The sequence below is a fragment of the Rhinatrema bivittatum genome, chromosome 5 (assembly GCF_901001135.1).
Source record: "Rhinatrema bivittatum chromosome 5, aRhiBiv1.1, whole genome shotgun sequence".
NCBI lineage: Eukaryota > Metazoa > Chordata > Amphibia > Gymnophiona > Rhinatrematidae > Rhinatrema > Rhinatrema bivittatum.
The window spans coordinates 361,267,914-361,295,613 of record NC_042619.1 but is presented as its reverse complement, the minus strand read 5'-3'; the positions used below and the strand labels follow the sequence as shown (position 1 = coordinate 361,295,613).

The 27,700-nt window shown below is 43.5% G+C and overlaps 1 protein-coding gene across 3 annotated transcripts in view; it reads right to left on the bottom strand.

Annotated features, from left to right (window-relative positions):
- Positions 1 to 1,748: 1,748 nt before the first annotated feature.
- UGGT2 (UDP-glucose glycoprotein glucosyltransferase 2) overlaps positions 1,749 to 27,700 on the bottom strand; it is a 1,031,439-nt gene continuing 1,005,487 nt past the window's right edge. For all 3 annotated transcript variants that reach the window (XM_029604715.1, XM_029604718.1, XM_029604716.1), the window contains one exon: positions 1,749 to 2,196. In XM_029604715.1, the coding sequence (XP_029460575.1) occupies positions 2,174 to 2,196 (23 nt within the window). In that variant the 3' untranslated portion in view covers positions 1,749 to 2,173. The remainder of the gene's footprint in view (positions 2,197 to 27,700) is intronic.

The following is a 27,700-nucleotide window of genomic DNA, read 5'->3' as shown; positions in this document are numbered from 1 at the left end:
CGGTTACTACCCTTAACTAATTAAGCTAGATATTTCACTTAGATGCAGCGCCAACACTCCTCTTTGCATTAATGGTGGGGGTGGAAGGGAAATTGAACCAAAGGGTTACTAAGAGCCAAGAATAACAGATAAGTATATGAGAGAAAAAAAAATTGCGAAGCTTGCTGGGCAGACTGGATGGGCCGTTTGATCTTCTTCTGCCGTCATTTCTATTTTTCTATGTTTCTATGTAACCCCTGTTCTATGTAATGTTTTTCCAATTAAGTTGTTTTGCTGTAAACCGATGTGATATGTATTTTTACATGAATGTTGGTATAAAGAAGTTCACAATAAAAAATAAATATGCTAATTTTATGCTTGTAAATGTTTTGAAAACTCACCCTTTAGGTTTTAAGGAATAAAAACTTGACAGACAAGACTTTTTCCTTTATTACTAAAAGCATAGATTGCAGATGTTTTATCAAACCTAACTGGTACAATCAATAACTAGCTCCCTTTCCTTGAATGAGATTTTGCTATGCTCCTATTTTGAGGATTTAAAAAAATGGACAACAAAAAATATCCTTTATCTTCACTTACTTTAACTGCTATCGAGCACGGCCAGAGAGATTTGAATCTGGTATTTCTTGTACTCCATTTTATTATATTCAGCTCAGTGGCACCTTAAGACTGGTTAAGCATACATGCACTGTTGTGCTATGCAGTATTAGGAAGAAAGGGAAAATGGCAAGATATGCAAATAAGTTCTACCAGAGCTGGGATGATTTTTGGATGCAGATGACCACAATCTCCAATCTTTTCCAAAGGTGTTTTTTTTTATTTTTTGGATTCCAATAGAAAACAACTGGTATAAAAATAAGTTCTTAATCAGATTGGAAACTATTATTCTTACTTTAGTTAATTTGATCATTGTAAACTGTGATCCAGAAAATAGCAGCCCTGGATAGTACTCCAATAAACCCATGCTTTTCTGAGTCTTAACTATTGCAATCCAAATTCTTAGTCTATTGCTACTATTATGGAAAATGCCATCATGGAGGTTACAAATTTTATACATTTCTGGAGGAAGGATAGGAAAGGACAGTGATTCATTCTCCAAAGGAACCTCCACTGAATAAAATGTATCCTGCCCTAATTCAATACTTTTGCCTTAATGGCAAGTTGTCTCACCAGAAACCAGGACAATAACCCAGATATCTCTTCTCTATCCACTGTCTCTTCCCATGTTCATTCTTCACCATGGGACGAACTGGGACCTGTGAGAACCCCATTTTATGCAATCACTTCCCAGAAACATTACCAGAGAAATCCCAAAAGCTTGCATTATTAAACATTTGTTATTCTTATAAAAATACCATTATCCAACCATGCTGGTAGATTCATTTTTAACAGTACAAATAATTTATCTAAAATTTAAATGGCAACACAATAACTTCCTGGAAGAAATAAATACAAATTCAAGATATGACATTTACTCTATTTTTGTTTCCGATGATTTTGGTTGTTACAATGCTATTTGCCAAAGTTGACTCCTTCAGAAGATTCTTTTTGCATTACAAGGTTTGTTTGATGCAATCCTCTTACTTACCTTTATCTATTTCTTCATTATTTTTAATTGTTTTCTATGGATTCTTTTGGCTTTTTTTGTCTTATTATATGTGGCTATCTAATGTGGTTTGCATTTCATCCTTTATGTTATTGGTTAAGTGTTATAATAAATAAGTTATAAAAAATTTGATTTTCTTTTATATATACCAGTCTTTATTAGCAGCATCAAAGTTGACTGTCATAGATTGTTTTAGCAGTAAATTTGCTCAGTTGATTAATTTCTGCTGATCAAGGATACTATAGTCCTTGTTCCAATAACCAGCAATCAATAACAAAAACACCTAATAATCTTCTGAGGTTTAGTTCTGTTTAACAAAATAAAGCACAAATCTACCCAGTGTCAGTAAATAATAAAAAAGAAGAACAATATATATTTATGATGTGCATCCTTACACTGGATACAGTGTCCACTATTCCTAAACTTTGCCTCTTAAATATTCTATAGTCAAGAAATAAAACAATGCCCTTGCAATATTTTCAGCCTTGATCTCCTTCTGTAAAGAGGTCTGTGGGTAGAGCTCGAAATTGAAGTGCGCCATCACAACTGGCCTCAGGCAGCTTGGTGCTAAAGTTCATCACGTTTCAAAACTGCAACAAAACAAAGATAATTATTGTACATAATTTCTTAGTAATCAAACATGTTAGCCACGTAGTTGCTTCATAGTATCTTGCAAAAGCATGGCAGTGCATAAGTTTCTGGGTGCATCAGTACAGGGCAGGAGAGGTGGGAGGTGTCATAGGGTGGTTTTTCTTAGAAACTGGGAATGGAACCAAGAAAAAATATGACAGGCCAGTGTTTTTGTTTTTATTTTATAGCATGGACACCTTGTAGAAAAATAGTGATGGAAACATTTTACTAATGTAAATTTTTTTGGGCAGAAATAGGTTAATGTTGAAATGAGGAGATGATAGATAGAAAGTGGGTGTCTCTGGCACACAGCAAGAAAAATGATGACATAACTTGGATGCTATACAATTTGTTGTCCTAATCATGAACTCGTCAATACCTGGTTTAGCTGCCAGTATGGTGGATGTCTCCAAAATCTGGCAGAATTTGCTATCACCTCACTGTAACAATGTAAGCTCTGGAAGAATGGTAAAATATCATACAAAGCTTTTTCCATGGTCTACATTTTAGAAAACGCTAACATTTAATCCAGCCAACTTTGAGAATATTATAGTACTTGCTTTACTATTTATGTAATTAATTACATATGATCAATTCAATACAAACCTATTAAAATACCAGTATTTTACATTTTATTCTTGCTTGTTACATAGTAACATGGTAGGTGATGGCAGATAAAGACCAGTTATTCCTGTTCACACTGCTAAGGATATATCCCAACTGCAGAAGGTTGACTGCTTGTAGGGATCACTCTTTATCAAAGTGAGTTTTGGTTTTCTTCTTCATTGGCTCTCTACCACCCTGAGTAGATAACATATAAGATCTCAGATTTAATTTAACATCCAACGTCTATTCGCTGAAACATCCAGCTTCTTCGGTCCCCGTGACCTTCTTGAATGGTACCTGGACACCACCAACCTGCCAGCACAGACCCAATTGGTTTCTAGGGAGTTGTAAACTGTGGGTACTAACCTGGCTACCCCAGGTTTCTGCTTCTCTTATCCACCCTTTGTTTTCTCTTTATCTCCTTTCCCCTTTGCCTTAGCTTTCAAGGGAGTGAAGGGTGAGTAGTTTGAAATACTGCAACAACTCAAACCTGTTGCTACCACTATCCACTCTATGTCTCAAACATTAATCAATCAATCACTTTATTTCTCATTTGTCTTTCTATGAAAAACATACTCAAGGCACTGTAACAAAGGTTAAACTGAGAGAACAAGCCATACAATTTACTTTTTAAAATTGAACTATGCATTAAACCAATATTAGTGATACAGACAACTCTTCTATACAAGTAGCATTGCACAATTAAAGTTCAAACAAACCAAATCTGTACATCATTTTCCATTAATTACCACCACTCCTTGCCAAACCTTCCTTCCCAGCAAATTCACCCTACATGAACAAGGAAAAGAACAGAAAATACAAATGTCTACTTTTATCCCTTACAAATAATTAAGAGCCCATAGCACCCCATAGCTTGAATGGCCACCAAATCACTTAAAGTTTAGTAATAGCATCATTTTTAATCGCTGTTAAATGAAACTTTGCATATCTGATGCTGAAGAGAAACCATCCCTGGGGGCATAGATGTTTTCCAATGTAAAGCTATTGTTATGGTTGGCAGCTTGCGTAATGGCCCCACGAGTCACTTCCCTCACCCCTGATCCTGGCCAATGACGGGACATCGCAATTGAAACAGCACCATGCTGCTTCATCCTCAGCTCTCCCTAGGCATGCGCATGCTCTACATCCAGTGTCTTAAAGGGCTCGCAGTGGGAGTTAGGCCAGGCACCCCTAGATGACATCACTGGCTTTCCGTGAGCCACCTCACTCACCCCCAACACCACTGGCTCTGCTCTGCGGCCTGGACACTGTCTTTCACTAACCGCTGCCATGAGCAGCGGAAAACGCCACTGTGCCAAACCCCTTCCGGCTCCCCTAGACACACATGCACTAGACATCCTAGGACTTAAAGGGCCTGCAGAGAGAACTTGGGCACAGCGCTTCTTGATGACATCACAGGCTCCCACTACTTAAGGGCTCTTCACTCAAGCTTCTTTACCTCAGCAACAAGTCTCCTGGTGTGCCTCGTATCCCAGTGCATGTTGTTTCCTGTGTTGTCTCCTTGTTCATGCTCTGCCTTGTCCACTTCCTTGCTCTGTCTTATTCCTTGTTTTATCCTGTTCCCTTTGGCTTGACTTCTTGGATTCTGACCCTGGCTTGGACCCTGACTTTTTGTGATCACTGCCTGGACCTGACCCTCTGCTTTGGACTCAACTTTGCTCTGTCTGTTGCCTGCCACAACCTCTGGATCATTATTTGACTCTGTTGTTTGCTGCCTGCCCCAGCTGTCACCTGGCCTTGGACTCTCGTCTCAGATCTGCCCTAGGGACCCACCTAAGACCTGCCGGCTGCCAGAACTCAAAGGCTCAACCTACAGGGAAGGCAGCTGGTAAAGGCAAAGCTCCAGCTGGTCCCACTACATAGCTCCTCCGCCAGCTGCCGGTTGGAGGATGCACCAACCACACCACAGTACTAAGGTCCACCATTCCTACAGGCGTTAAACATGGTTTGCCCACCCACATCTTCTTCGACCACGATGTACAATTCACAACAATTCTAGCAGAGCTTATGCAATATATTTGGCATCACTCTTGAGTTCATGTCGGCATACTACCCTCAAAATAACAGGAAACCGAGCAGGTGAATCAGACCCTCAAAGCTTTCCTCAGATCTTACATGAGCCAGCAACAGGACAACTGGCAGCTCTTCTACCCTGGGCAGAGTTCTGTCTCAATAACCATATGGGGAGCTCGACTGGTTCCTCACTTTTCTATGTGAGGTTTGGCCACTATCCCCATACACCACAGCCAGTCCTGATTTCGGAGAATTGTTCCACAGCCAATGTAATGGGTCACAAATTGCAATAACTCTGGCAGAGAACCCAACAGCTTCTGGAACAAGCAGCAAGAAACAAACTGATAAAAGGCAGTTGGTTTGGCTCAGTACCAAGAATTTATGCTTCAAAGCCTCGTCTATGAAGTTTGTCTCAGGCTTGTAGGGTTGTTCCTTGTTGACCAATAAGTGGGAACGGTGGCCTACAAATTAATTCTATCTCTGATCCTCCACGTACATGATGTGTTCCACATTTCATTGTTGAAACGAGCAATATTGTACTGGCCCTCAAGACTCCTCTTATATCCACAGACAAGGAAGTCGAAGATGACACCGAGTACGAAGTTAAAGAAATCCTGGACTCTAGAAAGGTCAGGAACATCCTCTAGTATCTCACTGCCTGGAAAAGCTATGGGTCCAAAGAAAATTCCTGGGAACCAGCAGGAAACCTCCAAGCCCCTCAACTAGTACGTGAGTTCCCCAGGAAACCCAAGCCCAGAAGACTGGGAAGGAGGCTTTGGAGGGAAGGTACTGTTATGATTAGCGACTTGTGGGATGCCTCTGTGAGCCGCCTCATTCACCCCCAATGCTGCCAGCTCCCAACATGGCTGAGCATGGCACAGAATGCCACTGACGGGCTCTCGTGGCAGGAATGTTGTCATGCTGCGTCACCCTCGGCTCTTCCTAGGTGTGCGCATGCCCAAAATCCAGGATCAAAAAGGGCCCACAGCAAGGTGCCCCAAGCTGACATCACTGGCTTCCTCCTTCGAAAGACCTGTTCAAAGATGCTTCAGACATCTCAGCAACAGGTCTTCTGATGTGCCTTGAGTCTCAGTGCATGTTGCATTGTTCCAGTGTTCCTGTGCCTGTTCCAGTGTTTCTGACCACCTTGTTTTAATTTGGTCCTTGTTCTTCATCTTGTCCTCCTTGGCTTGACTTCCTGGTTTCTGATCTCCACTTTGGACCTTGACCTTGCTTGCTTGCTGCCTGGACCTGATCTTCTGCCTTGGACCTGTCTACGCCTTGTCTGCTGCCCGCCCTGAACTATGGCCTGTCTCTGGTTACTCCTACCTGCTGCCAGCCCTGACCTCGGTCTGAATCTGGATTTGCGTGTGCCTGACAACCCTAGGGACCCATCTAAGTCCTGCTTGCCACCAGAACACAAGGGCTCAGCCTGCGGGGGAGGTGGCTGGTATAGGCAAAGCTATAGCCTGTCCCACCATAGGGAAGATCTGCCAGCTGTCGGTGTGGGCCTAGCGGGCTGGCCCACTAGTCGCCATCAACCACACTACAGCACTAAGGGGCCACCGGTACCGAGCTCATTACAGCTGTATGTCCTTTGGCCCACTAAAAAGAGAACCTTTCCTTTAAGTGAGCTATCAACGATGAGGAAATATCAATATTTAAAATCTCAGATTTATTCACTCATTGTAAATTCAGAAACCCTCCCAAACAACCCTACTTCCTCCACCCAAAGACAGCAAAGAATATAAAGGCTCCCTCATAGTAAAAAGCAAATCATCTGCAAATAAAGAAATTTTAAACTCATGAGACCCTACCTTTATACCACAAATATCTGAAATTCTCCAAATCCTCTCTACAAAGGAATCTATTGTAAGCATAGTACAAATAAAAGACAGGGGGGGGGGGGGGGACACGACAGAAGGCACACCTTCCTACTATAGTACCTTCCCAATAGGAAAAGAATGGGAAGCTATGTACAATTTCCTTACCCAAATACTAAAATGATCACCCAACCCAAATTTACTCATTACTTTAAACATAAATGGGTCAGTGTACCCTACTGAAAGCTTTTTTAGTATTGATTGTCAATACCAAAGAAGATTCCCTCCCCTACCCCTAACATGCCAAATTAAATTTAAAACCTGGGGAATATTATTCACAGTTTGCTGCCCAGTAATAAATCCTGATTGATCTGCATGCACTAAACCTGGAGCTATCCCTCCCAAACTTAAGGCTAAGATTTTTGCTAAAATCTTAATATTTTATTTATTTATTTAAATTCTTTTAATATACCGATGCTCAAGACCAAGTCTTATCGTACCGGTTTACAATGGAACTAGGGGAAACCAATTAACAACTATATAGAAGATAAAGTTACATTAAACAGGGAGCATAAACATGGGCTTTGGAAGAAAGGAAAGATTTCAAATGAATACAACTGGAGAGTACTGAAAATAGTCAGCGAAAAACAATTAAGTAGCGAGACATATAAAGGTTAACATAAGGTTGCTGAATTCGGCTGGTGATTTATCATAGGCAGTTATTAGCATAACATTCCTGAGGAGGAGGGACAGGGGAGGTAAATGGGGGGGGGGGAGGTGTCAGGGCAGGAACTGGAGCGAGGGGGAAGGGAGGAGATAGGGAATGGGTAGGAAGGTGAGAGAGTCAATATTGGTTGATAGATGCTCCTTCAATGGTAAGCTTGGGCAAACAGCCAGGTTTTCAGTTTCTTTCTGAAGGATAGATGGCATTGTTCCTGGCGTATATCTGGGGGAAGAGAATTCCAATGGAGCGGACCCGCTGTCAAAAGTGCTCGTTTATGAATGGAGTTGTGGACCGAGGATTTGTTTGGGGGAGCCTGGAGAGAACCTTTGTATGCGGATCTGATCGGCCTTGTGGAAGCATGAAGTTCGAGAGGGATGGAGAGTTGGAGTGAGGATTGCTGGTAGACCGATTTGTGAATGATAGTAAGAGTCTTGAAGAGTATTCTATAGTGGATGGGTAGCCAGTGTAGGATTTTTAGGACTGGTGTGATGTGGTCCTTACGACGTGAGTTTGTAAGAATCCTGGCCGCTGCGTTTTGCATCATCTGTAGAGGTTTAGTAGAAGAGGCGGGGAGACCGAATAGTAGTGCGTTGCAGTAGTCAATCTTTGAAAACAGTATGGCTTGAAGAACTGATCGGAAATCATGGAAGTGTAGGAGTGGTCTTAGCTGTTTTAGGACCTGTAGCTTAAAGAAACATTCTTTAGTTGTGGTATTAATGAACTTTTTGAAGTTCAATCTGGAGTCGAGGGTGGCCCCAAGGTCTCTCACCTGGCTTGCTAGTGGTATGGTTGCGTTGTTGGCGATGGGGTTATTGTCGCTAGGGGAGATGACAAGGAGTTCTGTTTTGGACGTATTGAGAACCAGGTTGAGACTCGAGAGAAGGAGGTTGATGGAGTGCAGGCAATTGTTCCAAAAGTTTAGTGTAGTGGAGATGGGGTCCGAGATGGGGATTAGTATCTGCACGTCATCAGCATATATATAGTGGGTGAGGTTCAGGTTATTGAGTAATTGGCATAAAGGAAGTAGATACATATTAAACAGGGTAGGAGAGAGTGATGAACCTTGTTGAACTCCTTGTTTAGAAGGAACTGGGTGGGATTCTTTGTCATTTATTTTGACTTTGTAGTACCTGTTGTAAAGAAAGGATTTGAACCAGAGAAGCGCAGAGCCAGAAATGCCTATTTCCTTTAGATGGTTGATGAGGATTGAATGATTTACAGTGTCGAACGCGGCTGAAATGTCGAGGAGAGCTAGAAGGTAGGATTGGCCTTTGTCAAGGCCCATCAGGATGTTGTCTGTTAATGAAAGAAGGAGAGATTCTGTGTTTAGGCGTTTCCTGAATCCAAATTGAGAAGGGTAGAGAATATTGTGAGAGTCAAGGTAGTCTGTGAGTCGGATGTTAACTAGCTTTTCCATTAGCTTGGCTATGAAAGTTAAGTTTGCAATGGGGCGGAAATTTCCAGGGTTGGATGGGTCCAGGTTGGGTTTTTTCAGTAGAGGTTTCAGAGAAGCAATTTTTAATGAGTCAGGGACAGAACCTTGAATGAGGGAGCAATTAATGATGTCAGCCAGAGGTTTAGCAATGGTATTGGGAATGGTGAGAAGGAGTTTGGTAGATATTTGGTCCAATGGGTGTGATGAAGGCTTCATATTCTTGATTATCGATTCAATTTCCAAGGATGATGTGGGTTTGAAGGATTCTAGTTTCTGTATGTGGATAGTTGGGGAGTAATTTTGGCTAGGTGGAGGCAGGGTATTTGAAGAAGAGTTGGATGATGCCAGAGGAGCAAGTAAATTCTTAATTTTGTTGTCAAAGAAGATTGCCAACTCTGTAGATTTGTTTTGGGCTTCTTCTTCCGGGATGGTGGGGGGAACAGGGGGTGGTAAGAGCTGCAACATATGAGAAAAGAGTTTTTGGGTCGTATAGGAAGCCGTGTATTTTTTTGGCGTAGAAATCCCGTTTAGTGCGAAGAATGGCGGTCCTATAATAGTTCATTGTGGTTTTGTAAGAAGCATGTGAGGTAGGGGAGGGATCCTTCCGCCAGTGTTGTTCTTTGTGTTGCAAGTCTTGTCTGAGTTTTCTTAATTCTGTTGAAAACCAGGGTTTTTTGTTAGAGCGGACTGGATTGATAACTTTGGAAGACGTGGGGCAGATTTTGTTTGCTACTGAATGTTTAATTTTAATATCCAAATTAAACAGTGAGATTGACCAATAGGAACTACATAAAGTGATATCTTTCCTCTAATCCCCGCTCATCTGCATAGATAGTGGTAATCCACCATTATATAGAGACACATTAAACATTTGTAGTAACGGGCCCATTAAGGATTCACTATATTTCTTATAATATTTACTAATATACCCATCTAATTATGGGGCCTTTCAAGATTTGAATTTCAAAATTGCCTGTAGTTACTCAAACTCTGAGATTTTTTTATTCAATCACTGTTACTCAATGCACAATTAAACTCTGGAATTTGTTACCAGAGGATGTGGTCAGTGCAGTTAGTATAGCTGTGTTTAAAAAAGGATTGGATAAGTTCTTGGAGGAGAAGTCCATTACCTGCTATTAAGTTCACTTAGGGGCGGATTTTCATACTCCGCGAATAGGCCTACTTTTGTTTGCGCTCCAGGCGCAAACAAAAGTACGCTGGATTTTAGTAGATACGTGCGGAGCCGCGCATATCTGCTAAAAACCTGGATCGGCGCGCGCAAGGCTATCGATTTTGTATAGCCGGCGCGCGCCGAGCCGCGCAGCCTACCCCCGTTCCCTCCAAGGCCGCTCCGAAATCGGAGCGGCCTTGGAGGGAATCCTCTAACGCCCTCCCCTCACCTTCCCCTCCCTTCCTCTACCTAACCCACCCGCCCGGCCCTGTCTACACCCCCCCCTTACCTTTCTCCGGGGATTTACGCCTCCCGGAGGAAGAAGTAAATCCCCGCGTGCGAGCGGGCCTCCTGTGCGCCGGGCCGCGACCTGGGGGCGGGTACGGAGGGCGCGGCCACGCCCCCGGACCGCCCCGGGCCATAGCCACGCCCCCGTACCCGCCCCCAAAACGCTGCCGACACGCCCCCGAAACACCGCGATGACCGGGCCCGCCCCCGACACGCCCCCCTCGGAGAACCCCGGGACTTACGCGAGTCCCGGGGCTCTGCGCGCGCCGGTAGGCCTATGTAAAATAGGCTCACCGGTGCGCAGGGCCCTGCTCGCCTAAATCCGCCCGGTTTTGGGCGGATTTAGGCGAGCAGGGCTCTGAAAATCTGCCCCTTAGAGAATAGCCACTGACATTAGCAATGGTAACATGGAATAGACTTAGTTTTTGGGTACTTGCCAGGTTCTTATGGCATGGATTGGCCACTGTTGGAAACAGGATGCTGGGCTTGATGGACCCTTGGTCTGACCCAGTATGGCATTTACTTATGTTCTTATATCTGATCAAAATAAAAATGTATATCTTCTTCATCAATAGCCAAGTGCCCAGTATAAAAATCCCTATAGACTTGGGCAAACCTTTCACTAATAGCTGAACTCTTCCATAATATAACCCCCCCCCCCCCCCCCCACCAACCACTTATCCTTTATTTTCACTACCTGAGATATCTGGTACCTTTTTCTTCAACTTAAACATAAGAACATGCCGTACTGGGTCAGACAAAGGGTCCATCAAGCCCAGCATCCTGTTTCCAACAGTGGCCAATCCAGGCTATAAATACTTGGCATGTACAGAAAAACTAAGTCTATCCCATGCTACTGATACTAGTAATAGCAGTGGCTATTTTCTAAGTCAACTTGATTAATAGCAGGTAATGGGTTTCTCCTCCAAGAACTTATCCAAATCTTTTTTAAACCCAGCTACACTAAGGGGCAGATTTTATAACCTGTGCGCGGCCTACATTTGTGTGCGCTACCCGGCGTGCACAAACTTAAGCTCGATTTTATAACATGCACGCGCAGCCATGCGCATGTTATAAAATCCAGGGTCGGCGCGCGCAAGCGGGTGCACACTTGTGCACCTTGCGTGCGCTGAGCCCTAGGGGAGCCCTGATGGATATCCCCGTTCTCTCCGAGGCCGCTCTGGAGCAGCCTTGGAGGGAACTTTCCTTCCGCTCCCCCCCCACCTTCCTCTCCCTTCCCCTATCTAACCCACCCCCCAGCCCTACCTAAATCCCCCTCCCTACCTTTATTTCAGGAGTTATGCCTGCCTCTGGCAGGTGTAACTTGTGCGTGCCGGCCAGCTGCCGGTGCACCATCCCCCAGCACGGCCGCTGTGCTGGAGGACTCTGTCCCACCCCCAGACCGGTGCCCTGCCCCCGGCCCCTTCTCGCCCCTTTTTCAAAGCCCTGGGTCATACGCGTGTCCCAGGGCTTGCTCATGTCGCCGAGCCTATGCAAAATAGGCTCGGCGCGCGCAGGAGCAGGTTTTCGGAGTTATGCGCGTAACCCTTTGAAAATCTGCCCCTAAGTGCACTAACCACATCCCTTGGCAACAAATTCCAGAGTTTAATTGTGCATTGAGTGAAAAAGAACTTTCTCCAATTAGTTTTAAATGGAGTGCTCTCTAATCCTTCGATTATCAGGAAGAGTAAATAACCGATTCACATTTACCTGTTCTAGACCTCTCATGATTTTAAAGACCTCTATCATATTCCCCCCCCTCCGCCATCTCTTCTCCAAGCTGTACAGTCCTAACCTCCTTAGTGTTTCCTCATAGGGGAGCTGTTCCATTCCCTTTATCATTTTGGTCACCAGTCTCTGGACCTTCCTTTTTTGAGATGCAGCAACCAGAACTGTAAACAGTATTCAAGGTGTGGTCTCACCATGGAGCAATATAGAGGCATTATGACATTTTCCGTTTTATTGACCATTCCCTTTCTAATAATTCCTGTTTGCTTTTTTGACTGCCACAGCACACTGCTTGCCTGATTTCCAAATTGAAAATACTGTTGGCAGACTTGATTAAGCCTACAAATTTCCTCAGTCTCAAGATCTTAAGAACATGCCATACTGGGTCAGACCAAGGGTCCATCAAGCCCAGTATCCTGTTTCCAACAGTGGCCAATCCAGGCCGTAAGAAACTGGCAAGTACCCAAAAACTAAGTCTATTCCATGTTACCGTTGCTAGTAATAGCGGTGGTTATTATCTAAGTCAACTTAATTAATAGCAGGTAATGGACTTCTCCTCCAAGAACTTATCCAATCCTTTTTTAAACACAGCTATACTAACTGCACTAACCACATCTTCTGGCAACAAATTCCAGAGTTTAATTGTGCGTTGAGTGAAAAAGAACTTTCTCTGATTAGTTTTAAATATGCCACATGCTAAATTCATGGAGTGCCCCCTAGTCTTTCTATTATCTGAAAGAGTAAATAACCGATTCACATCTACCCGTTCTAGACCTCTCATGATTTTAAACACCTCTATCATATCCCCCCTCAGCCGTCTCTTCTCCAAGCTAACCTCTTTAGTCTTTCCTCATAGGGGAGCTGTTCCATTCCCTTTATCATTTTGGTCGCCCTTCTCTGTACCTTCTCCATTGCAATTATATCTTTTATGAGATGCGGCGACCAGAATTGTACACAGTATTCAAGGTGCGGCCTCACCATGGAGCGATACAGAGGCATTACGATATTTTCCGTTTTATTCACTATTCCCTTTCAATAATTCCCAACATTCTGTTTGCTTTTTTGACTGCTGCAGCACATTGAACAGACGATTTCAATGTGTTATCCACTATGACGCCTAGATCTCTTTCTTGGGTAGTAGCACCTAATATGGAACCTAATATTGTGTAACTATAGCATGGGTTATTTTTCCCTATATGCATCACCTTGCACTTGTCCACATTAAATTTCATCTGCCATTTTGATGCCCAATTTTCCAGCCTCACAAGGTCTTCCTGCAATTTATCACAATCTGCTTGTGATTTAACTACTCTGAACAATTTTGTATCATCTGCCAAATTTGATTACCTTTCCAGATCATTTATAAATATATTGAAAAGTAAGGGTCCCAATACAGATACTTATATAAATTTCTGTCTCAAAATCACTGGATTCAATGTTTTTCAATGTGACTGCTCCAGAGACTTAACACAAGCCTGCAATACACTCTGAGACTGAATTTGTTCTTTCTTCTACTGAATAGCTTGCAAAATTATTTTACTCCTGATGAGTGTTTTAAAATAATTCCAAAGGGTCTGTGGAGAGATCTTGGCCTAAAACAGGGAAGCATATCTTCCTGCAATTGTTGCCAAAAGCTAGAAACATTCAACAAACTCATTCAATTGCCAAAACAACCACACACATTTTCCTGGGAAGGAGTTAAATCAAATCAACCTGGGGCATGATCGGACCAAGGAATGGAACCAATATCAGCCCCTACCACCTGAGAGACTAAACCTTTGTCAATAAGGAAAAAATCTATCAGAGTAAGAAAAATGCACTGAAGAAAAAAAAAGTAATCCCTTTTAAATGGGTTCAGTAATCTCTACATATCAATCAAGTCATATTTTATAATCAGGTGAATGCTTCCCCAACCCAGTCGCAGATGTGTTATCTCCCGCAGGGTTCCTAGTAATATTAAAGTCCTTGACTACTATAAGAACCACCCTCAGATATAAGCTCAACACTTGACTCGGAATAAAAAAAAAAAAGAAAAAAAATTGGTCGGTATTGGGAGCACAAATATTATACAAAGTAAAAAGTTGTATATACAATTGTAAGTTAACTATGAACAACCTGCCCTCTTTATCCCATATAACATGTTAAACATGAACAAACAGGTCTTTAGAAAACATTATACCCACCCCACCACAATTTATTGCAAATAGAAGTTGAGGCAAAAAACATCTGAGGAAAATATTTTATCTTCAACAACCACTCATCCTTTAACTAAAGATTGGTTTAATGCAAAAATACAATTGAAGCCTCTAATTTGGCCATCTCTTTACATAAAAACTGCCTTTTTAATGATATATGCATGCCTTTAATGTAAGAGAAAAATCCTAAGAGGTTTAGCCATCATATAATCAAAGAAAAACATATCAGAATTTCTCACAGTAAAACAGCCAAAATTTCCACATGAAGATCAAGAAGTCAATACTCTCCTTAATAGAGATATCAACCAAGTCAAAGATTCCCTCATCATTTCCCATTACAACAGCCCCAGCCTATAACAATCCCATAATATGCTCCATAGTAACCCCACTACCCCATCTCCCCTACCAACCCCCTTTCCCACCCCAAAAATCCCACCCACATAGACCTGTATCTCTCCAAGGGAAGAACAGATGAGAGAATGTAAGATTCTAAAAACAACCCACAGAATAAGATGCAAAAACTTTCTCTTCATTTTAATTTTCTGTACCTTTTGCTTTATGTAACCAATCATTGTTTGTCTGTTGAGTTATAATTATGAATGCCAATTTGTAATCCGCTGTGATCTATATATGGAACGATGGTATATAAAATGTCTAAATAAATAAATACATAAATCTCGAGAAAGCAAATGTTGCTTACCTGATGTAACAGGTGTTCTCACAGGACAGCAGGATGTTAGTCCTCACAAATGGGTGACATCGAGGATGGAGCCCTGTACGGAAAACTTTTCTGTCAAAGTTTCAACAAGCTTTGACTGACACTGGCACACTGGGTGCACTGAGCATGCCCAGCCTGCAATTATCCCTGTGAGCCACAGGTGTCTCCCTCAGTCTCGTCTTATAGCTAAAAAGCGCAAGCGAAACTAAAATAAAAGTATACAGACCCAACTCCGCGGGGTGGCGGGCGGGTTTCGTGAGGACTAACATCCTGCTGTCCTGTGAGAACACCTGTTACATCAGGTAAGCAACATTTGCTTTCTCACAGGACAAGCAGGATGGTAGTCCTCACAAATGGGTGAGTACCGAGCTGAGGATGCCCGGGAATGCACCAGATACACCGCAGATGCGCAAAGGCGTAACGACTGAGGTGGAAATGGGAACGGAGGGCATCCGCAACACCATAATGGGTTCGTGGAAGGATGTTGGGTAGTGAATTGAAAAAAGTAAGAGTAGGCGGACTGGCCAAACATGGAGCATGCCGGCTAGTCAAATGTAAGCAATAATAGGCTGCGAAGGTATGGAGAGGACTCCAGGCTGCAACCTGATAAAAAAGTACAAGCAGCAGTAACCAAAGGGAAGCTGTTAAGGCTAAGACGGACACAACAGTATGTGGATACCCACAGTGTTGTAGTGAAATGTCTGCTTGTTGGTAGGAAAGGAAATATAGACCACTTAATCAGAAGGATTAGGTCTGTGTGGCCACTGGAAGTAGCAGCTTGACCCTTGCATGAAGGAAAGAGTCAAGTGGAATTCACATGGAATGCAGTGCAATGTAGCTAGAATGTAAGCGCAGCATTACTGTCCAGGAATGTGGAAAACCCAGTCTCTCCCTAGGGCGAGAGAGAGAGGTTAGGAAAAATTAATAGAGTATTTCCTGAGGAAAGGAGATACAACATCTACCTGAAAAGGATAGAAAGTTGAATGCGTAGAACTACTCAGTGGCAGAGGAACGGAGTCAGGTGAGTATGGAAAGAGTGCATAACTCACGGACCCTGCTGGCAGGAATGACATTAAGAGGGAAAGAAGTTCCCTTGCCAAACTGTGGAAGAGAGGAATGGAAAGGCTCAAACGTAGAATGTATGAGACTTATAAGGAGAATATATATGTTCATTCCGTGATTAGAGAAATAGAGGCGGCTTGATCAGTGGATAATCCATGGTAAGCCGACTCAGAGAGGATTACCGAAAACGGGAACCCAACTCCCAAAACGATACACCTCCTAAGAGAAAGGTGTATCTATGTGGAGGATGTCTGGAGAACAGAATCCGAGGGAGTAAGAAAAAATGGTGGAAAAGTAAAAGGGGTAATACCTCTTTTTTTTTTTTTTTTAGCGTCAGGAGGTAAAGCCTGCCATATTAAACGGCAAGATTTATGTTTAGAAGGTTTTGTGACGCTACCAGAACCTAAGAACATCAGTAAGTCTATGATTTGGGACTGACTGGTGAGGGAATAAAAGGTTACTGATATGATGGATTGAGAAGTATGGGAAGCATACTGATCTCAGTCAGGGAGTGGGGAAAAGAATACTGAACCCCATCCCAGTTCAACATTAGAAGAATGCTGGCTACGAGAGGCAGCAGAAGAGATATATTGAAGAGGCCTTTGATGGAAGAAAAGGCATCTAAGGGAACGCATAGGAAACATGTGCAGGGAGCAGAACCTGTGCATCGTATGGAATGCTGCAGACGCCGAGGAAAGTTTAGTTAAACTCAGCGTTAAAAGATTTGCCCTGTACACATGTAATTGAGACCATTCTAGAGGATAGAACCTACGTGGAGAAGGTCAGATAGAGCGTTCATTAAATCTCTTAGATATGTGGCCCAAGGACGCATGAAGTGAACAAGGGCCAAGGGTAGAGCTGCGCAGCTGTCTAGCAGAGCAGCTAAGAGGTAATGCGTGCTTATGAGTTGGAAAGCACATTGTCCCTATGCTGTCTGTCTGTATGCACAAAGAATTGTTGCAAAAGCAGTATTGGAAGGCATAAGGGCATAACTCATGGGTGCAACGTCCAGGAAGTTTATGAGAAACTATGCTGGAGTGCAAGAGATGCATAATGGGTTGACAGCTTTCAGGAGAAACTTTATAACCCTAAGGAATTGCGAGCATGAGTCGAAGGAGACTAGGTCCTAGTTCGAACTGGGATAAGAATCAGGGACGAAAGCAATGAAACCACTTAGGTCCATTGAGTATAGAATGTCACTGAATATAACCCATAGCAGTTTTGAATTATGAGAAAAATGCATAGTGGGAAGAAACCCCATAGCCCAACCATGAAAAGTTGAAAGGCTGAGGTTATGGAAAATATGCGCAGGGACATATAACAATGTATCAGAATGTCTGTGCGCATGCTGGACAAGAGGGTCTTAAGACTGTGGTGTCCAGAAGGGTTACAGAAGGGATTTATGGCAGTGACAGTAATCCCAGTTAGTAAATGTATAGTGAGTCCTGAAAAAAGTGAGAGCTCCTTGCATGTACTGAAAGTGGTTAGCAGTAGTCTATGCAAGGAAAGTGAATGATGTTACACTCCGCAGAGAAAACAGCATTCACCAACAGTGATGCAAGAGACAGTTCACTTACCGAAGCTGGTGCCAGCGGCAGAGCTTGGGGTTGTAATGTTGACTCACCATAAAGCACATAGAAACATTAAAATAATGTACTTACTGCAGTATGGAGTGATGGTAACCAAAGATACCATTGTACCTGTGACGTCTAAAGAAAGTTGGATTTTCTTAGGTCCAGGATGTGCGGAGAGTAACTATTTTCTGTTAAAAGAAAGAATAGTGCAATTAAAACTCCCCAACCCCCCTCCCTTCTCCCCTCTGCACTTCGTAGCGCCTGGGGGAGTGTACCGGGACTTTGGTACAAGGTGGGGTGGCCGCTCTGATATCTGACCAGATGGGAGACCAGGAGGTGTCCCAATGGAGGATATCATGTAGGCTCCTGCAGGTGTGTGAGCGGTAAGTGGTACCCGCATTTCTGTATGCTGTACAAGGAGACACTGAGACCTGTGGCCAGGCCTCAAGGTGGACTTGTACATGGGGCAATGGTTGCTGAATCTCATGTTTAGCAGATCAGCCAATGCAGCTGGACCTTGGTTGGGAGGGAACCAAGAGTCAGAGCATTGGTCGGCACAGGGACTTGTTACTGACAAGAGAAGAAGCCCTGCTGCAATCCCAAGAAGATAGAGGGGTTCTCCTGATATTGTGGCTAACATAGCTAACATAGCGATATGTGACACTAATACAGTTCTAAAAGGCACATGACCCAGAACTTTTCGAACCACGGTCCGAATGGGAGAACACAACTCTATGGGAATGCCGCCGAAGCGGGTACTTACCATCCGACGTGGATCGCCGCAAGACGAGCCGGTGAAGATTGTTGACTCCGACGGTCTCCGGAGTCCTCGAGGGTAAGGCCGGGGACGTAAACGTCCATCTCGCTCTGAAACCCGGTATGGTGGCACAGGTACAGAGGAGACAGGCCAGGCGTGAGTGGCGTTTAGACTGCTAAGTGTAACAGATGGCCATAGTCCCACACCACTTTACGGTGGGGCACGCCAGGAACAGAGGAGCCCTAACGGAACTCATGTTCCCTTCCCTCGTTACAGCGGCTCGATGTGTCGTGACGCCAATGCAGAAGCTGTCGGACCTGGATCCGGAAGTTCTGGATCACCAAGGACTGCCAAAACTGTAGGAACAGTGCTGATGGCAGTGGTGATGTCGCTCTGCCCGAGCGTTGTCCAGCCTGGAGAAGGATGGCACCGATGTGCTGGATGGCGTCAGCGGCGGACGATCACGATGTCGGCGATGATGAGTGCCACGGTGCTCGGCCCGGTCTTTCCCCAGCGCCGAGATGGAAGCCCTCGTCGTCCTGGAAGGCGATCGATGACGAACTGTCAGCACGCCTGCTCTGCTCCTGACACAATGGAGTGTCTTAAGCTAATACGGGGCTTAAGACAATGTGAGGAGGCGAGGGTATTATGTGGCGGTGCTATGTCGGTATTGACGATACTGAAGGCAACCTAAGGGGCTTCGAGGATATCATCAAAATGGGTATGAAAAATCGTCGATGACTGGCCAGGAGAATGATGACAGTGACGGGCACTGACAGCAGTGGCATAGGTATCTTTGAAACGATGTGGAATCGAATAATCGAAAAACATTGCCGTTATTGAAAAAGATACCGGCATCGACTGAGTCGAAGTCGAATCAATAGGGCGTCAAGGACACTGAAGGAAAACGGAGGTGTCGAGGGCATCGATGCATGGAGGCGGGCATTTATGCCGTTTGTGGCATGGCCACGGGCATCAACTATAGGGCCACAGACGTTGACGGTATCGATTTGGACAGACTCAGATTTCCAAGTGTACATGGCATCGGTGCCCCAGACACGTGTGTCGGTGGCATCGATATGGACACGTATGGAATCGATGGCATGGATCTCCCAGTCGATGAATTCCATCCCGGCATCAACGCCAGTCCTGGAATCGGCATGGGCATCGATGCCAGCCATAAGGCTGGCATTGGCATCAACGCCCATCCACGGAATCGAGCCGGCATGGATACCCACCGATGGGACCCACCTGGGCATCGAATTTCACCGATGGGAGCAGCCTGGCATCGACTGCCCTCGATGGATGCATTCTAACATAGATGCCCATGGATGAAACACCTGGGCATCGGTGTCCATCGATGCAAAAGGACCTGGCACCGATGCCATCGACGGACGGCCATCCGGCACCAATGCCATCGACGGACAAGCCATCCGGCACCGATGTCCATCGATGGGGACCATCCGGCACCGATGTCCACCGATGGGGACCATCCGGCATCGATGCCCACCGACGAATCGATGTGGCACCGATGCCCACCGATGGAAAAGGGCTGGACATCGGTGGGGAGGATGGGGCATTGATGGCATCCCCAAAAGGGGGGGTGGCATCGATGAAGTGACCCTGGGATCGTTAAAAAGTGTCTAGGGCAGCGGTGGCGGCGACCCGAGTATGCATGGCAGTGACTAACAGCGTGTGCGTCAATGGCATGCATCCGGGTAGGGACGGCACCGAGGAAGCCCAAGGAAAAAAACAGTGCGTAGGAGGAAAAAGCCTGGTAGCACTGAAAAGCAAAAAACATGGATAAAGGCATCAGGGCACCGTGGGGGGAGGGGCGCTGATGACATATAAAAGCCCAGGGCGGTTTAGGAGGGTCCCGGTGTAGCGATAGGGTATCGACTGCGTGAGGGTACCAGAGAACGAAGGACTTGAAGCTACAGAGGTCCTAAAGTTAAGGAAAAAATCCCTACCCCACTAGCATAAGCAAGCAGAGTGTCACAGAGATACTCGCAAGCTGTTTAAAGCTAACTGAAAAATGGGGGAAGGGAAGGCTTCAGTCAGTTAACAGCCTTAAGATAGTGACAGGAACCGACCGAAAAATAAGAATTAGTACTCACCGAGCGTCGTAAAAACGTACGCGGAGGGAGACCTGTGCAGGGAAAAGTGTTTTTTGAAGTGAAAAGTTAAGTGTTTCCATGAGGTAATTAGTTAAAAAAATCCTCACAGAGCTCCAACCGCTATGCTGACTGCAGAGCGGAAAAAAGAAGACTGAGGGAGACACCTGTGGCTCACAGGGATAATTGCAGGCTGGGCATGCTCAGTGCACCCAGTGTGCCAGTGTCAGTCAAAGCTTGTTGAAACTTTGACAGAAAAGTTTTCCGTACAGGGCTCCATCCTCGATGTCACCCATTTGTGAGGACTACCATCCTGCTTGTCCTGTGAGAAAAACCAGTATGAGGAACAATGCTAGTGACCAGGAGGTCCCCACAATCAAAAGTCAACTAGCGTAAGTCACATCCCATTTATATTATCGGGAAAACCCTGAATAGGGTTCAAATGTTAAACTCTATCGCAGAGGTCAATCAATCCAGGTTACAGTGCCTTTAGAAACAACAGAACTGCTTGATTATCTCCTTAGCCACTTTCCCCCTTTATGTAGGTTGCCAATTCACTGGAGCACTCTTAGCTGGCGATGAAGCAAGAACATGAGTTACCAAATTTGTAGCCGTTATGGTAGTATAAGCCTCCTCAGCAGTCTTGATAGGAAATGATAATGCAAAAGGAAAGAGCCATCTACAATGGATATTTTCTTTGTGCAGAATAGATATAATCTTGCAGAAATTGCTCCGCTTTTGCAAGGTGAGAGGCGAGATGATATTGAAATCGCCATTTTTGTGGCCCTCCTAGTCCAAAGAATCCAAGGAGCGAGCTCTCTGCATAATAGCCTCTTTTCTTGGATAGTCATAGAAAAAGGCCACAATGCCCTTTAATATATTAGGACTAGGGGCCCGCAGAGCCCTGTGAAGCTGGTCCACCAATATTTTCATATCTTTATTAGGATACTCACTGGCCATATCTTAGTTTTTGGGTACTTGCCAGGTTCTTATGGCCTGGATTGGCCACTGTTGGAAACAGGATGCTGGGCTTGATGGACCCTTGGTCTGACCCAGTATGGCTTGTTCTTATGTTTATTAGGATACTCACTGGCCAATAGGATGGCTTTGCCAATTTGCTTTACCACCATCGCACATCTTCCAGTTCTGGCACACCTCTTTATCCTCATCTTATTCTACTGTATTTTCAAGGCTCTTGATTTTTGTAGAAAGATCCATATTTGCTCTTTTCAGCTCACTAACTGCTGACTGCAGCTGTTTTACTGACTCCATTTGCTCTGCCAGCCTGGATTCAGCCTCGTCCAGTCTCCAGCCTATTTCCAACAGCTCATCTCAGAGATAATTCACTCCAGGAATATCTGTCTTGAGTTCTCTAAACCAAACACGCATTTTCAACTTCAATGCATTTTCTCCATTGCCCTCAGCTGCTGCGTCTTTATTTGGAGCCATCAGTCCCTCAGCATTTTCTTCTGTGCCACGGTCCATCATGCTCCCCCCCCAGAAGTCAGTGATTTTCCTTCTTTTGAGTACGAAAACTACTTCAAGTGAATGAATTTGCACAAAGTAGACATAGGAGAAACAGTCACTCTTCCGCTGCACTTTCGCTTAATAAATCTGGGAGGATTCTAATCATAAACATGGTGTTTTAAAAGAAATCATGGGGAGCTCACTTATGTTGCCATCCTGATCACTAACGTCACTTCCCCTGAATTCCTACAATTTAATATTATTAATAATTCAGAATATAAATAAGATCAAGTTTCTTAAAACAGTGTTTTCCAAGCTTTTCAAGCGCACTCCTACATTAATAAAAATATTGTGTGACATGCCAACCTCCATAGAGCAGGCAGTATGGACATGGAGAGAACTATCAGAGCCAAAATAAGAGACAAGGAAGCAATGAAAGCCACATTGGTCTTTCTGCCAAATTTTAAAACAAAAGGAGAGAGGGAACAGAGACACATGAAGCCTTGCCGATAGATCAGCTTCCTCTATATACAAGTGTAGGAGAAGGAAGAAGTCTGTGTGGTGCAGACAGCTTGCTAAGTTACCATAGCCATCGCACATGACTACCAGAGCTCTTTCTCTGCTGCTGTTCCTAACACTGGAATGAGTCTAGTGCTCAGTGCATGCTCGCCCCATCTCACTCAGCCCGGTGATAGGACAGAGGGTGGAAGGACTCAAAGGAGGAGCCTCAGAAGGGGGTAAGAGAAAGAACATAAGAAAATGCCATACTGGGTCAGACCAAGGGTCCATCAAGCCCAGCATCCTGTTTCCAACAGTGGCCAATCCAGGCCATAAGAACCTGGCAAATACCCAAAAACTAAGTCTATTCCATATTACCATTGCTAATGGCAGTGGCTATTCTCTAAGTGAACTTAATAGCAGGTAATGGACTTCTCCTCCAAGAACTTATCCAATCCTTTTTTAAACACAGCTATACTAACTGCACAAAACGGGCTCAGCTATCCGTGTCCTGCAAGTTGCCCATTAATTACCATACTCTGGAGTTCATGCAGAAGCTAGAAAAGCAAAGCAAGCTTGACTACAGGTGTTCTCAGAAAGGAGCTTCTGTATATGTAACAGCCATTGCTGGTGTCTCTTGTTGTTGTGACATGCTGAGGGCTGAATCCTGATGCTGGGCATGACTTGAGGGTCGGGTAATGGAACTTTTCGCTGGCACATCGGATGAGAAACACGGAATTAAAATACAGTAATCTAAAATAATAAAAACATCAGTCTATAAAAAAATATTTAAAATTAAGACCTTAAGGTAAACCTTAAAATAATCATTCTAAATCTATAAAACCAGGTGCATATAAAACGTATGACAGATAAAATCACAGAGCCCAATATTAAAAAAAGCTGAGCTCCTAAATTCAGGAACCTAAGTAAGAGGTTCATAAGTTAGGAGTCTACTTTTATGCACTAAATCCTAGTAAATTTTCAAAAGGCCGATTTAGGAACCTAACTTTCAAAATTACACTCCTAACCCTTTGAAAATTGAACTCATAGAGTATTCAATATAATCTACAGCTCAAAGAAAAACATGTATGTACTAACTAAAAGTCTGCTGAAAAAAAAACCCAACTCAGATTTTTATTCGTCTTAAAAGACAACAAATTTATTGATAAACCCATCTATTTTAGGGATTATGTTCCATAAACTTGGACCTATTACTGAAAGAGTCTTTTCATGTGTTCTAGTATGTTTCAGCTCAGATAAGGCAGGATTTTTATTTTTTAAAGGGCTTCATCTACAGAACCCAAGCTTTGAGTGGGTCTATACAGGATTAGCAAACAGCATAAATAAAAAGGACCTGAGAAACTTAATACTTATAAAATGAGAATTAAGAATTTACACTTGATATGATATTTGAAAGGCCAGCCAGTGAAGCTCTTTCCTAATTGGGAGCCCATTCTGCCAACCACTGAAGATGGAAGGTGAGAGTCCAAGGCAGCCAATGGAACTCATCCTGCCAGCCACTGAAGAAGCAGCAGCCATATACCATGTTAGCTGAGAGAGAGCTGCTTGGGAATATCAGTAAGAGATGGGATAAGGTGAAAGAGCCCACCAGTAGGGAGAAAGAGCTGAAATAGCTCAACAGGGGGCGGAGGAGAGAAAGGAGCATGAGGTGAGACTGTCTGCCATGAAGGTTGAGGGGGCTGGGAGAGATAGCAGATCAAGAGAGCCTATTGGAGGTAATGGTGAAACAGCTCCTTCAGTGGGGGCAACTGAAAGACAGCCCACCATAAGGGATCCCCTCCCCCTGCTGCATGGTGAGAAAAAGTTCTCTCCAGCTCACTGGATAAAATTATGCACTCGCCACTGCTGCACATCTATATGCCCAACACAATAATCAGAAGGATATTGGATAGCAGACTTGTTTTTTATTCTTCTACACCATAATGCATAGTGCTGCGACTTAAGACACAAGGTAAGCAGCATTCTTCAACTATATGTGCTACATTCATGCTTTATAAGCCTCAGTAAAAAGACTAACTAGGGCTCTAATAAGTATCTACACAGCACTGCATAGCATAACAGCACCCTAGTTTACCTTCTAAGTAGCAAATGCTCTAAAAAAACATTTTTAAAAAATATCCTTCAACACTTATCTCCTTTTGAATGAAAATAAATCAAGAGCGGAAAATGGAATTTTTTACTTTTTATTTATAATATTTTAACTACAATTCTCAAGATAAACTTACACAAGCAAATCTCAGGTTGGACAATGAAAATGGTAATTACCTGTATTTTTCGCTCCATAAGACGCACCTGACCATAAGACGCACCTAGGATTCAGAGGGGGAAAATTAAAAAAAAAAAAAAATTGTGCTAAACCGGCTCTGCGTCTGCGTCTGGGCGTCTTATGGAGCAAATTAGGGGAGTGCATAGCTTTTTTTTTTCTCCCCATTACCCAACCAAAGAGGAGGTGATTTTGATTTATTGTTGCTACAACTTGAACAAAGATATATTTTTGATTTTAAGACTTTGACACCTGATGGTCTGAATAATGAGACTGATCTGTCTGTTTTTTTATAAGTTTTCACAATTTAAATGTGTAGCTATATGTAAACCATATATATATTTTTTAATATTAATTATTAATTTTTAAATTTTAATATTTAATGGTCAGCTATATTTCACATTTTTTATATGTATTCTTTTTTATTAATGCTATTTATAATTTTTACCGCAATGGAATTGGAACCTATTTTTTAATAATTTATTTATTTTTTAAGTATTTTGTATCTGTAGATTTTAATCCATTGTGATGGGCAATGACACATAATATTTTTTTCTTCTTTTTATCATTGATTTTTTTATAATGTCTTGAATGGCCATCCATGAACGTAGTAAAGATATTTTTATGGTTGTACAGCATGTTTTTTATGAGGTATTTCCACCAGATTTCATGTTATTCACAGTATCCCGCCCCCATGCTGTTCAGGTTGAATGATTTCAGATTCCCATGACAACAGTTTGATTTTGAAATCCACCTGGTACTCCTGTCAATCACAGAACCCCGCCCTCTATAAGTCATTTTAACTTCCCCATATAATTTTATTTTTATTTTTTATTTTGAGTTCTTAGTTTTTTAGTTTATACCTCACATAGATGCATCAGGAATGTTTTTTCTAAGAACGGTCCGAGTATTTTTTTGAGATTTTCATGACATAGTTTGTTACCCCACCTGGAACCCCGCCCCATTGTTAATTAGTTTCAGTTTTGGAGCCAAGTCAGTTTTAAAAGGCAACCTGTTCGGTGTCCTCCTTTCTTATCTGTTATTGAGAGGAGACGAATCGCTACGAGAAACGCGCGATTGTTGAGTTCTTCCGCTGACATTCAAAAGATATCCATCTTGTGAAGTTTTTTTCCACCCAGCAATGCTATTTAGTTAGAAATATGTCAATGTTTTATGGAAAGGTTTGCAGCACATATTAGAGTTATAGGAAGCCCAGCCAGACATTTTTATGTTTTATTCTCAATGAAAAGAGGTGTACTGTAAAAGATTTGGAACAGAACTTGCATACCCAGTCAGGTGTTTCCACTCTACTGTTACATAGGCATTTTTCATTTAGCTTGCTTAGATTGATACAAACCTTGCTTTCTATATACAGCAACTTGATCATTGCTGTTACCCTGCACAGCACTATGAGTGACCAAATGATATTACTAGCAGGTTTGGGGTCATTTAACTTTTTTGGATTTGTGTTCTGATTGATTATTTGAGCATATGGGGTATTCTGGAGAGAGGACATATTTTTTTGAGTCCAATGATTGTACAACAAATATTTCCTTACACTAGTATTTTGTTTTATGTGTCACACTAGTAACATTAATCACTTGAATCATATATCAATGTATGGTTTATATATGATTGAACCACTGAATCATATTTTATAATATAGCTGATCATGATTTATTATTTTTAAATAGACATAGATACACATTTGATCTTATTTGGACCACCATCTGAATACTGCTCTGTGACCAACAAGGTATCTTTTATATTCATTATTGAAAATATTTTTGTATTGTTGAAATTGTTTGTAGTTCTTCTTAAGCAGTTTTTCTCCTTTTTTAAGATGAAATTCCATTGTCACTCTGATAGAATTTACATAGTTTTTATTTATTTAAAAATCCTTTTGAATTATGTATTTATTTGTTCATGATTATTTATGTTTTTAATTTTTATGCTTTTAATATGATGTATGAGTTATTAAACACCTATATATGTTTGTTTGTAGCCCCTGAGGCAGCCACCATTGGTGGCGAAACTCGGCCAGAGTCGGGCATGTTTATAAGAATTTTACGTCTCCTTGATTAAACGTTGAAAAGGACTATCTTGTGGCATCCATTTCTTTGTTTTCCCTCCTCTCATAAGCCACGCCGCAAGACAGAAGTTTTCCGCCTGCTCCGAAAATACCGGGCCCTGGCGGAGCAGACGTGGTAGGTGCGAGAGACGAAGGGGCTCGCCCACCGCCAGGCGAAGGAGGTCCGCGAACCACGGGCGCCGCGGCCACTCCGGGGCCACTAAGATGACTCGACCGATGTGTCTCTGTATCCTCCGTAGCACCTTGCCCACGAGGGGCCAGGGGGGAAAAACGTAGAGCAACAGCTGAGGGGGCCATGGAAGGACCAGGGCGTCGATGCCCTCCGCGCCGCGCTCCCGCCGGCGGCTGAAGAACCGAGGGGCTTTTGCGTTGACCGCTGACGCCATGAGATCCAACGCGGGCGTCCCCCAGCGTCTGACAATGAGAGCCATCGCCTCGTCGGAGAGGGACCACTCTCCCGGATCCAACACCTGACGACTCAGATAATCCGCCTGGATGTTGTCCACCCCGGCGATATGGGAGGCTTCCAGACGTTCCAGGAAACGTTCCGCCCAAGCCATCAAACGAGCCGCTTTTAGCGCCACTAGTCTGCTCCTGGTGCCCCCTTGCCGGTTGATGTAAGCCACCGTAGTCGCACTGTCCGAGAGAACTCGGACCGCTCGTCCTCTGATCATGGGCAGGAACTGCACGAGAGCCAGCCGGACCGCCCAGGTCTCCAGGCGGTTGATTGGCCAGGCCGTCTGTTCTTTCGTCCACAGACCTTGCGCCGAGCTCCGGAGACACACTGCCCCCCAGCCAGACAGACTGGCATCGGTCGTAACTACAATCCAGTCCGGTGTCTCCAGGTGGCATCCTTGGGATAGGTTCCTGGGATCCAGCCACCACCGCAAGCTG